Here is an 11,560-nt window from a genome sequence, read left to right as displayed (position 1 = left end):
CTGTCTGCCTAAGCCCCTCACGCCGCACCTCGAGGGCCGGGGCTCCCCCATCGGCCGCTGCCTGCCCACCTCCACTCATGCTGGCAGCAGGAGCCCTAGAGCCACACAGACCTGGGACAAAGCGTGGCCCCGCTCGCAGGCTGTGTGACTATGCCCAAGCCCCCTACCCTCTCTGGGTCTCATCTCCTGCTCCAGCAAATGGAGCTCGCCCTCACCTACCACCGTGGGCAAGTGGGCTTGACAGCTGCCTCTGAACAGCTTCACTTTTGGCCTGACTGGATTCGGGGAGGCCTGGGGAAGAAAAGTGGTGCCCCCCCCCCACTGGGGGAGTCCCGGAAACAGAGCACTCATCCGAGGGGGCAGAGGTCCATGGCAGTCAGGCTGAAGGGAGCCGGAGGGTTGGGGGAGGGAGGGGGCGGATGGGGGGGGAACAGGGGGCGGATGGGGGCACTCATGGCGCGGCACACATAACAGGTGACCCGGAATCAAACCATTTATTTCCAGTGGAGACGCCCTGGAGCCCCGCCCCCTTATGCACCACTTCGGGTTGGGAGGAATGGCTGAGGTTACAGGAGTGACCTTTGAGAGCCGAGGAGAGCTCTGGGGTGGGGCAGCTTGGAGGGGTGCAGGTGGCTGGGTGTGTGCGGAGGGGCCAAGTCAGATGGGGAATCCTGCTCCTGGAGCCCAGGAGTCCCCTGCTGATGAGTGGGTCACAGCCTGTTTCTCTGACTGCAGTCCCCTCCAGGGAAGAGGGCAGAGGGCAGAGGGCGGAAGGGGTCTTGATGGGGGATGGGTAAGACCCACTTAGTGTCTAAATCAACAGGGCTCGGGGCTCAAGGGTCAGTTGTCCTTGGCTGGCAGGGAGAGGGCCCCGAGTGAGGCTCGAGGATTTCTAAGCCTAGAATGACAACAGGTGCCAGAAGGTGGGGATAGTGGGGTCAGGCCCCCGGGACCAGCCTCAGGCAGGAAGCCCAGCGCCCTCTGAGGCCTGGTCTGGTCTGCAGACGCGGAGCCACCCCGGCCCTGTTCTGCCCAGTGGCACACCAGGTGGACATCGCCCGGCCTCTTCATCAGGGCTGGGTGGCTGTGATGACATGGGGGTAGCTGGGAGCCCAGCCTCACGGTGAGAGCAGCAGCTGAATGAGCTTCTGGAACTCTTCCCGATGCTCGTGGATATAAACCTCAGTCTCCCACAAAGCGTTGACCAGCACTGCGTCGCTGACCTCGTCCAGCATGATGTCTGTCCCCAGCTGGGGGTTCAATCTGTCTGGGTCAAGGAGGAGGGCTGACCCCCGGAGGCTTGGCTTGGGTGGGGGGCAGGAGTGAGGACCGGGGTGGGCTCGGGGTGCAGAGCAGCCGCGTGAGGAAAGGGGAAGTGGGCACAGAGGGCTGGGTCTGGCCAGGCTGGGGCAGGAGGGGGGTGCCGCTGCCGGCAGAGTCCTCACCTGAAGTACTGGATGTCAACCATCTCGCACCAGGCCCGGGCCCGGTCCACGGCCCGCCCATCCGGATCCGTGCACTGGCAAGAAGGGGTCTCTGTGAGCGTTCAGCACACCCTGTACCCCGAATCACCGCCCGGGGATCCCCAGGCTCTAGTCTGGCTTAGCCACGCCACCCCCAGCAGAGTCCCCCTGCCTGGGCTGCGGTGACTGTTCCAGCTGTGGAACAGAGGGGCGTGGGTGGCTCAGCAGCCCCTGACTGCAGGGGGAGGGGAGCAGGGGCTGAGTGGACAGGCCTCTGCACCCCGCCCCCTGCGGCTTGTGTCCCATGGCATATTCTGGGCTTCCACATGGGGCCGTGTTCAAAGAAAGGGCTTCACGGTTAAAAAACATCGAAAGCCCCAGGGGTAGGTGGTCACTAAGGGCCAACACTGAGATGGAATCAGGGACCCCCTCACCTCAGCGGGCTGAAGACCTTCAACAGAGCCTTCCTGACACCCAGGGTCCCAGGACTGAGACCCAGAGGCCAGTGGAGCTGGGGAGCGGCCCGTACTCACACAGTCCACCACCATCTTGCCCAGTTCCTTGGCCCCAAAAACAGTCTTGGCCAGTTCCCAGGGGTTGCTGGGACGGAATACATCCACACAGGTCACGGGCACCTGTGGGGACTTCCCTGTCCCCAGAGAGACCACGATGGAGAGCTTCTTCACCTTGTTGCGCTGACCCTGTTGGGGACAGGACAGGGGAAGTTGGAGGGGATCTTCCCACCGGCAGACCCTTCCCCAGGTGGCAGGGGCAGAGCCTGTCCTGTCCCCTCCTTTGCTCCACAACAAGCTCCAACATGCTGGGCACCTCGGCAAGTCCCCCCTCGCGGTGGGGCTCATCCACCATAGGAAGCCACTCAGGTGATGAAGACCCTTCCCAGTCCGAATCTTGGAGTCCCTCCTCCTCCAGGAAGCCTGCCCTGCCCTGTCGGCCCCTAGAGGGTGCCTGCCTCTGTGACCGCTGCTCCTGCTGTGTCACCCAGGGGCTGCATCTGGGGCTCCCTGGTGACCACGGTGAGAACCGCAGCCAGCAAGGCTCTGGCACACTAGGGGTAGGCAGCGTCCTATACATTTTACAGAAAAGCACGCAGGTACCTCATGCCAGTCCCCACGCTGGTACCATCATACCCCACACAGTGGCTGGAGTGAAACACAGGCAGAGGCAGGACCCCAACCCTGCAGCCAGAGCCCTGAGCCTACGTCCCGGCGCTGCTGCTAACACGCATGGGCCTTGCCCCACCTCTGCGCTAAGCTCCTCCAGCCAAGGGCTACTTCTGCTCCTTGGGATCATCAACTCAGCACTGTCCGCCCCCGGAGGCCTCTTCCAGGGGCCCTTTCCGAGCCCCCTGGTCTCTTAGCAGAGGCGGTTCTGCTCCAGGGCTCCCGCATAGCCCTCCACCACAGCACCCAAAACCCCTGGAGGGGCATTCACAGTCTCCCCACACATGAGCTCCCCAAGGGCAAGCATGTGTCCCCAGGCTCGCAGAGTGGCCAGCACTGATGTTGGCATGTCCTGCTGTGCCCGCCACCCTCCCTCCTAGGCACCCCTCACCACTCACACCAGATTGGGCCTCGGAGTCCCTCTGATTAGCTCAGAGCTCCGGGCCATCACCCATCGTGCGGGTTCAAGTGTGAGACAGAGCTGTCGTCCCATGCACCAAATGAACGGGCGTAAGAATCAAAGCCACGTGCTCTCCTAGGAGGCGATCCTTCGCAAGATTTGCTCAAAGAGATCAGCTCCCGCAGCCGGTCATGTCCGGCCCCCTCGCGCTGGAGGTGCTCTCACCTTGCGGATCATGTCCTGGTTGTACTCATGGATCTCGGTCATAGCGTCCAGCGTGGGGTTGTTGGCCAGCAGTCCGCCGTCCAGGAAGCGCCCATTGGGCCGGAAGTAGGTGGGGGCTGCCCCACTGCTCCGGGCAGCCCGCCACACCAGCTGCTCTGGGGGGTGGGGTGAGGGAAGACGGTGGCCCAGTGGCACCAGGGGACTGGTACGAAACCCACGCACTGCAGAGCTCCATGTGCGTGTGGGTCTGTGGGTCTGCAGGGAGAGGGAGAGGCTGGGAACTCTTCAGAAGCACGACCCACAGTTCGTGCCCTCTAGCCCTGCTGTCCGTTGGAAGGCAGGGTACAAGGCGGGACCTCCTGGGGACTCCTTTAGCCTGCCCGAGGCAGGAGAGCCCCCAGTTCTGCCTGCCCTCAGCGACAGACTCGGGGCAGTGGCTGGGATGCTGGTGGGCCAGGGGGACCCCGGGAGCAAGCTTACGACTCCGACCCTCCACCCGGCAGCCCCTTAGGCTTGTTGTTTCCTGCAGACACATCAGACATGGTTTTAACCTGAGGGCTGAGTTGGAGGCTTGAGGTTAATATTCTGGCTGAACCGAGGCTCCCGTACAGACTCTGGAGCATCATAATTCCGAAAGAGGTGGAGTTCAGCAGGTTGCCGATCAGACAGCGTCCCTGTCAGCATCACCCTGGACAGGAACAGGGAGAAGGACAGCTGGTCACCAACTGGGCCACCCCTGAAAATCCACGCTGGCAAGTTTCATCCAGATCACCGAAGGCATCATCCTTACACCCAGCGATCCTGTCCCTGGGAGTTCATCCTAAGACATGCTTGTGCGCGCAGAAGATGGGCACACGCAAAGTTATTAACAGGTCTGTTCAAGCAAACTGCTGGAAACAGCGGATATGTCCATCAGCAGGATGTTTCTTTCTTTCTTTTTTTTTTTTTTTAAAGATTTTATTTACTTATTTGACAGGCAGAGATTACAAGTAGGCTGAGAGGCAGGCAGAGAGAAAGGAGTAAGCAGGCTCCCTGCTGAGCAGAGAGCCCGATGCGGGGCTCGATCCCAGGACCCTGGGATCCTGACCTGAGCCGAAGGCAGAGGCTTTAACCCACTGAGCCACCCAGGCACCCCATCAGCAGGATGTTTCAATGGCTCCTCTACCCCAGGGGGTCTGTGTCACTGCGGGATGACCGAAGAAGCACTTTATGTACAGATGGGCAGTGAGCCCCGAGGTTTATGGTCAAGTGCAAAAAGTAAGGCTTAGGGCAGTATGTGTAGTATTATTTATAAACAAAATAGGGGCGCCTGGGGGACTCAGTGGTTTAAAGCCTCTGCCTTCAGCTCAGGTCATGATCTCAGGGTCCTGGGATCGAGCCCCGCATCGGGCTCTCTGCTCAGCAGGGAGCCTGCTTCCTCCTCTCTCTCTGCCTGCCTCTCTGCCTACTTGTGATCTCTCTCTGTCAAATAAGTAAATAAAATCTTTAAAAAAAAAAAACCAAAATAATATTATTTAAAAACAAAATAGGTACCACCATACTGAGGTACCTATTTGCTTGGTCAGAAGGACCCATGAGCAGAACCTAGGAACAGTGAGGGGCCTCTGGGGCAGGGGACAGCTTAGTGGCTGCAGCCTCCAGACAGCAGTGGGAGGAGACTTTTCACCATGGCACCTTTGATTCTTCATCAGTGTTTCACAATATGAGCCTGTAACCTATTAGTATGAGCCTGTAACCTATTAGAGAAGACTCCCTCTTATATCAAAAAACAAAAACATGGGGCGCCTGGGTGGCTCAGTGGGTTAAGCCACTGCCTTCGGCTCAGGTCATGATCTCGGGGTCCTGGGATCGAGTCCCGCATCGGGCTCTCTGCTCAGCAGGGAGCCTGCTTCCTCCTCTCTCTCTCTACCTCTCTGCCTACTTGTGACTTCTCTCTGTCAAATAAATAAATAAAATCTTTAAAAAAAAAACAAAACATCCTTAAATACTGCAAGAAATGGGGACTGGTATAGCCCCCTTGGAAGCTAATATGTACTAAGATCTTACAAATCTCTGAGAATTCCATTTTGGAAAATCTATCCCTAAGGAAGAATCTGAGCTATAGTAAGAGCTCCTTTTCTTTTGTTTTTTAAAGATTTTATTTATTTATTTGACAGAGAAAGGCACGAGAGAGGGAACACAAGCAGGGGAAGTAGGGGAGGGAGAAGCAGGCTTCCTGCCAAGCAAGGAGCCCAACGTGGGGCTCGATCCCAGGACCCCAGGATCATGACCTGAGCCGAAGGTAGATGCTCAATGACTGAGCCACCCAGGCGCCCGTACAATAAGAGCTTCTTGCATAAGCTATTCAGTACAACGTAATTTATTACAGTAAAAAATGAACTGATCTAAATGGTAACTAGAGAGGTGCCCAGCTGGCTCAGTCTGAAGAGCATGTGACTCTTGATCTCAGGGTTGTGAGTTCGAGCCCCACACTGCATACAGTGATTACTAAAAAATAAATAAATAAACTTTACAAAATAAATAAATGGTACCAATAGAATGGGTAAGTAAATAAAATGTCTTGCACCCATTCCAAATTATACTAGCTGACTAATAAAGAAATATGGTTGTTAAATTGTAAAGAAAAATATACATGACAGGGGACAAAAACTGCTTCTTCATAGGAAAAAAAATTAGCTTTCCGTTTCTGGGAACACTGTGGAAAGCTTATCTGAACAACTTCCCCACTGAACAAAAAGTAAAATGCTGGAAAAAATATTTTGAAAAATCTCTCCTCAAAATACAGAAGACCGGGGGTGCTGGGGTGGCTCAGTTGGTTCGGTGTCTGACTCTTGATTTCAGCTTAGGTCATGATTTCGGGCTCATGAGATCAAGCTCCACATTGGGCTCTATGCTCAGTGGAGGTCTGTTTGAGATTCTCTCTCTCCCTCTCCCTCAGCTCCTACCCCCCACACTCTTTCACTCTCTCAAATGAATAAATAAAATCTTTTAAAAAGGGGGGATGCCTGGGTGGCTCAGTCAGTTAAGTGTCCAACTCTTGATTTCAGTTCAGCTCATGATCTTGGGGTTATGAGACTGAGCCCTGCATCAGACTTCATGCTCAGCGTGGGGTCTACTTGGGATTTTCTCTCTCCCTCTAAATACATAAATAAATAAAATCTAAACAAAGCAAAACATACACACACACACAAAAAAAAACATAGAAGACCTAACAAGATAGAAAGAAAGTAACCCAGGGAAGCTCGGCGGATGAGCAAGAACCCAGAGAGGTAAGTGGGGCCCAGACCCAGGCTTGACCTGAGGCAGTTACCAAACACAGTAAACCTGAGCTTCAGTACTGATGCTCTCATGGAGCCAGGGGGACAAAAGTCAAAAGCCCAGGATCCCACATTAGGGTGGGATCCCAAAGGACTGCACTCTTGGAATAAGAGTAAACCAGAAATAAACCTGCCCCTCCCTCACCCCGAGGCTATGAGGAAAGTTACCTGGCATTGGATAAAGGTGAGAGAGCAGAAAAAAAAAAAAACCACCTTGAAAATGTATAACCATAAGCTAACCTTTGGTAGTCTAAATTTGTATCACCTGTGGGGACGTCCCCAAACCTTCATGCCAAGAATTCAGGTATAGGGGCCCTAGATGGCAGTGTACCTAGGTACCTGGAAGAGACAACACAAAACACTCTGGAGGAAGATACTCTCATCCTAGACCTAAAAGAATCCGCATATATTATTTTTCAATACTAAAGAACACCACACAGTTCAAAGGCAGTGGGAGAGGAGGTGTAGTACATGATGAAATAAAATCATAAATGAAAACCAGTATGAACCAACATAAACAGCAAAACATACCTACAAACACTGCAGATATTTGAGTCCTTAAACAAAGATTATAAAACAAGCTATGTTTACAATATTAAGACATCAAAGGCCAGTGTGGTAGTATCTTCAGGGAATAGGAAACTACAACTAATGACCTAGAAGATCTGAAGAAGAACCAAAGAGTATTGCTAGAAATTAAAAAGTAAAAAAGCAATAGAATTTTAAAAATCAATGGATGGGTTAAGTGGAAAATTAGATAAGGCTAAAGAGAGAATTTGTGAATTGGAAAATAGGTAAGAAGAAATTTGTCTACAAGGCAACAAAGAGAGATAAAATGATAGAATATACAAGAGAAGTTACAAGACATGGAATACAGAAAAGGTCTAGCATATGTTTAACTGGAGTTCCAAAAGGAGAGGAGAGAGAAAACTCAGAAGAGGCAAGGGTTGAAGGGATAACAACTCAGGTTTCCAGAACTTAAGAAAGGCAAAATCCAAAGATTCAAAACTAAAAAATCCCATGCAGGATAAACTGGAAACACCTGCTATCTAGATATATCATAGTATAATAGTAGAACACTAAAAGCAAACACATCAATAAAAACATCCAGAGAAAAAAGATCAATTACTTTCAAAGGAGTAACAGACGGAAACTGACTTTCTAAAGCTAAAAGATGATAGAATGATACCTTGCATGTTCCTGAAGAAAATCATCAGTCTAGAATTCTATACCCAGCGAAAATCAGAAGAAAATAAAATCATTTTCAAACAATTCTGCTGGCAGAGAATTCACCACCAGTAGTCCCTCTCTAAGGAAAAGTCAAAAGACTATACTTCAGGCAGAAGAAAAGTGGAAGTCTGAGATGCAAGGAAGATGGCAGAACAAAGAAGTGAGAGACATCTACCCGCACATATATACACATGCATAGACACACACAGCCAACTGTATGCTGGAGGCAGCTCATACTGGCTTGTAAGAACCTATTGCTAAATCCCATAAGGTGGTTGTTAAAGTGATGGTAACTTGAAATTGGCCATGGCGGGAGTATTTACGCCATGGGACTTAGTGAACACTATAAATCAGGGCTTCTTCCCCCAGAGATCTGTCTCCCCAGCACACTACTGGGCAAATCTAAATGAAAACAAACTTTGAAAGATAATAATAATGTCTTGTGAGCTTAAAAAAACAAGACAGACTTCAAATACAGGAAACACCTATAGATATGATGGAATTAAATTATTTTAAAAGGCCTGATTATCTGAGGGAAGGCTAATGGTATCAATTAAATTTAGGCTTTCATAAGTTAAGCATGAACTACAGGAAAAAGAAACGAGTGCACAAATTTCAAACCATGGGGGGAGCAATATAATGATCAAAATTATTCAGTAATTCTAAGGCACCTGAGTGGCTCAGTCAAGTGTCTGCGTTCAGCTCAGGCTATGATCCTGGGGTCCTGAGATAGAGCCCCATGTTAGGCTCTTTGCTCAGCAGGGAGCCTGCTTCTTCCTCTCCGCCTGCCATTCCCCCGCTTGTGCTCTCTCTCTTTGTGTCACATAAATAAACAAATTAATTAATAATAACATAAATTTAAAAAAATAAATAAATCTTAAGAAAATAAAATAATAAATAAACAAATAAAACATAAGGACTCAAGAAGGCTGAATTAAGGGTGAATACAGATACACCATACAAATACAACCAAAGAAAGCTAGTGTCTCTGTGTTGGTATCAGGATAAAATGGGCTTTAAAGCAAAAAGCATTCCTAGAGATAAAGACAGCTACTTCATAATAATAAAGGATCCCAGTCCTTTAAAGAAAAGAAAAATATATATAAAGAAAAATATATAGCAATTTAAATATATATGCACTTAATAACATAGTGTCAAAATATTAAAACAAAAATTGACAGCACTATAGGGCAAAAGGGCAAGTTCCCAGAGTAGAAGATTTCCACATGGTTTCTCAATAATTGGTAAAAGTAGTGAGCAAAGACTGCTTAAGGGATGGCAGAACTGGAAATCTTAAACAATATTCCTAGCCAATATGACTTAATCCACTGTGTAGAACTTGGCACTCAATGCAAAATATATTCTTTTAAATTAGATGTGGGACATTTGTAAGAATTGATTGTAGAGAAGTCCACAAACCAAGTCTCAACACATTTTGAAGGACTAAAATCATACAGGCATGTCCTCTAGCCACAAAGCAATTAATAAGAAAAATATAACTAGAGAATTCCCTAGATTTAGAAATTGAGAAATGTATTTTTAAGAAACTATGGTTAAGAAATTATAATGATGGGGCATCCGGGCAACTCAGTTGTGGTAAGCCACGCAGAAGCTTGAGATATGAGCCAAACCAGGCCCTGACTTGCGCCTTCCTGACATTAAGGGGTTAAGCAACCTCAGCAATGGAAAGGCTGAGTAGCACCGAGAAAGGGTCTGTGCTATGAGTCTCATGATCGCCTATGTGACTACCCATTGGGGTTTATCAGGAACAGGACAATGCAGGTCTAAGTCATCAATCCATGCCTGGACCTTGCTGTTCTTGCATGGGCCATAAAATGCACCTGGCACCCTTCTTCAGTCCCTTCATCAATAGGGAACTTATCTATAAGTAAGCAACATGCTGGCGTCAGGATGTCTGTGTGTTTAACCTAAGGGAACTGGTAAACAAGAGCCTGGAGAAACTATTTTTGGTATGTGTGGGCGGTTAGTCTCCCCTAAGTGTTTCTGCTTTCTATATAATCATGCATACTTCCTAATAAAGTTGGCACTGCTTGGACATCATCCACTGTGTCCCTCCTGTCCCCATCTCTTTACATCTTGTCTTCGTCTCACCATCCTCTTACCCTCTCGGCCCTAGTTGTGTTGTCGCGCTGGCCGCGACACTCAGTCGGTTAAGCATTTACCTTCCGCTCAGGTCATGATCCCCAGGCCTTGGGATCAAGCCCCACATCTGGCTCCCTGCTCAGCAGGGAGCCTGTTTCTCCCTCTGCCTGTGCCTGCCACTCCCCCTGCTTGTGCTCTCTCTCTGTGTCAAGTAAATAAAGTTTTAAATAAAATATAATTTAAAAAATGTATAATGAAAATTAGGAAGTATTATGAACAAAGCAATCATACACATGCTTATGGGGTATCATTAAAACAATTCTTAGAGGGGCGCCTGGCTGGCTCAGTCAGAAGATTGTGCAGTTCTTGATCTTGGGGTTGTGAGTCTGAGCTCCACATTGGGTGTAGAGTTTACTAAAAATAAAGAAACTTAAAAAAAAAAAAACCTAGTTCTTAGGGGAAAGTGCTTAAACTTATACATACAACCCTATATACACATATATTATACAATAGAAGGTTAAAGATCAATGAGCATCATTGATTTTAAGAAGTTAAGAAAAAAACAGCTAAATAAACCCCAAAAAAGTACAAGAAGGAATAAAAACAAAAGAAGTAAGTGAAACAGAAAAACACACAACAGAGAGCCAATAAATAGCTAAGAGCTGGTTTTCTGGAAGACTGATCCAACAGAAAAGCCTGTAGCAGGACTGGTAAAGAAGGTGTGCATAATTTGGGTTGAAGGAGGCATCACAACAGATCCTGCAGACATTAAAAAGATAATAGAGAACATTTTGAACACTCTATGCCAATCCACTTGAAGAGATGAGGAACTTGACATGTTCCTAGAAAAACCCCCAAAACCAACTCAAAAAGACATTTAGAAATTCTAAATAGTCTCATATGATCATCAAAGAAGCTAACTCCACCATCAAAAATCTTCCTTCAAGCAAATCCCAGGCCTTGATCACTCCACAGGCAAATTCTACCAAGTATTCAAGGAAGAAGCAAAGTGTTTATTTTACTAACTCTTCCAAAAAAATAGAAAGAAGAAACACTCCCTCAAAACCAAAACCCAGCAACCCTCAAACAGGGAAAAAAATGGGTCCAGCTCACCCAGGAATGTGGATGCAAAAATCTAAACAAAATTATTAGCTGGTGGGGCCCCTCAGAATTCTCTCTGTAAAAGGCACCGGGAATTGAAAGCAGGAACCAGGAAAGGGACCTGTGCACCCCTGTGAACAGCAGCGTTATCAACAAGTCAAAAGATGGAAACAACCAAAACGTCCATCCGTGGATGAACAGGCAATGTGGTGTATCCATACAATGGTGTGTTGTTCAGCCTTGACCAGAAAGGAAACTCTTTTTTTTTAAATATTTTTATTTATTTATTTGACAGACAGAGATCACAAGTAGGCAGAGAGGCAGGCAGAAGGAGAGAGGAGGAAGCAGGCTCCCTGCTTGAGCAGAGAGCCCAATGAGGGGCTCGATCCCAGGACTCTGAGATCATGGCCTGAGCTGAAGGCAGAGGCTTTAACCCATTGAGCCACCCAGGTGTCCCCAGGAAGAAAACTCTTGACACGTGTTCCAACACGGACGAACGTCAAGGGCACTATGCTCAGTGAGAGGGACCAGCTGCGAAAG

General features: G+C 48.9%; 1 protein-coding gene across 5 annotated transcripts in view; it reads right to left on the bottom strand.

Moving 5' to 3' along the window:
* Positions 1–475: 475 nt before the first annotated feature.
* The window catches only part of PLA2G6 (phospholipase A2 group VI), a 61,647-nt gene continuing 50,562 nt past the window's right edge, over positions 476–11,560 (bottom strand). For 3 of the 5 annotated variants that reach the window (XM_044229346.1, XM_044229349.1, XM_044229347.1), the window contains 5 exons: positions 3,821–3,957; positions 3,270–3,424; positions 1,997–2,164; positions 1,446–1,519; positions 476–1,263 (listed from right to left, as the gene is read on the bottom strand). In XM_044229346.1, coding sequence (XP_044085281.1) covers positions 1,119–1,263; positions 1,446–1,519; positions 1,997–2,164; positions 3,270–3,424; positions 3,821–3,957 — 679 coding nt within the window. In that variant the 3' untranslated portion in view covers positions 476–1,118. Of the gene's footprint in view, positions 1,268–1,445; positions 1,520–1,996; positions 2,165–3,269; positions 3,525–3,820; positions 3,958–11,560 lie in introns of those variants that run through there. The other 2 variants (XM_044229348.1, XM_044229350.1) reach the window with 2 other exon arrangements.

Source organism: Neovison vison, chromosome 12, assembly GCF_020171115.1.
Source record: "Neovison vison isolate M4711 chromosome 12, ASM_NN_V1, whole genome shotgun sequence".
NCBI classification, from domain to species: domain Eukaryota; kingdom Metazoa; phylum Chordata; class Mammalia; order Carnivora; family Mustelidae; genus Neogale; species Neogale vison.
The sequence above is the reverse complement of the archived record's forward strand: the minus strand, read 5'-3'. Positions and strand labels throughout refer to the sequence as shown.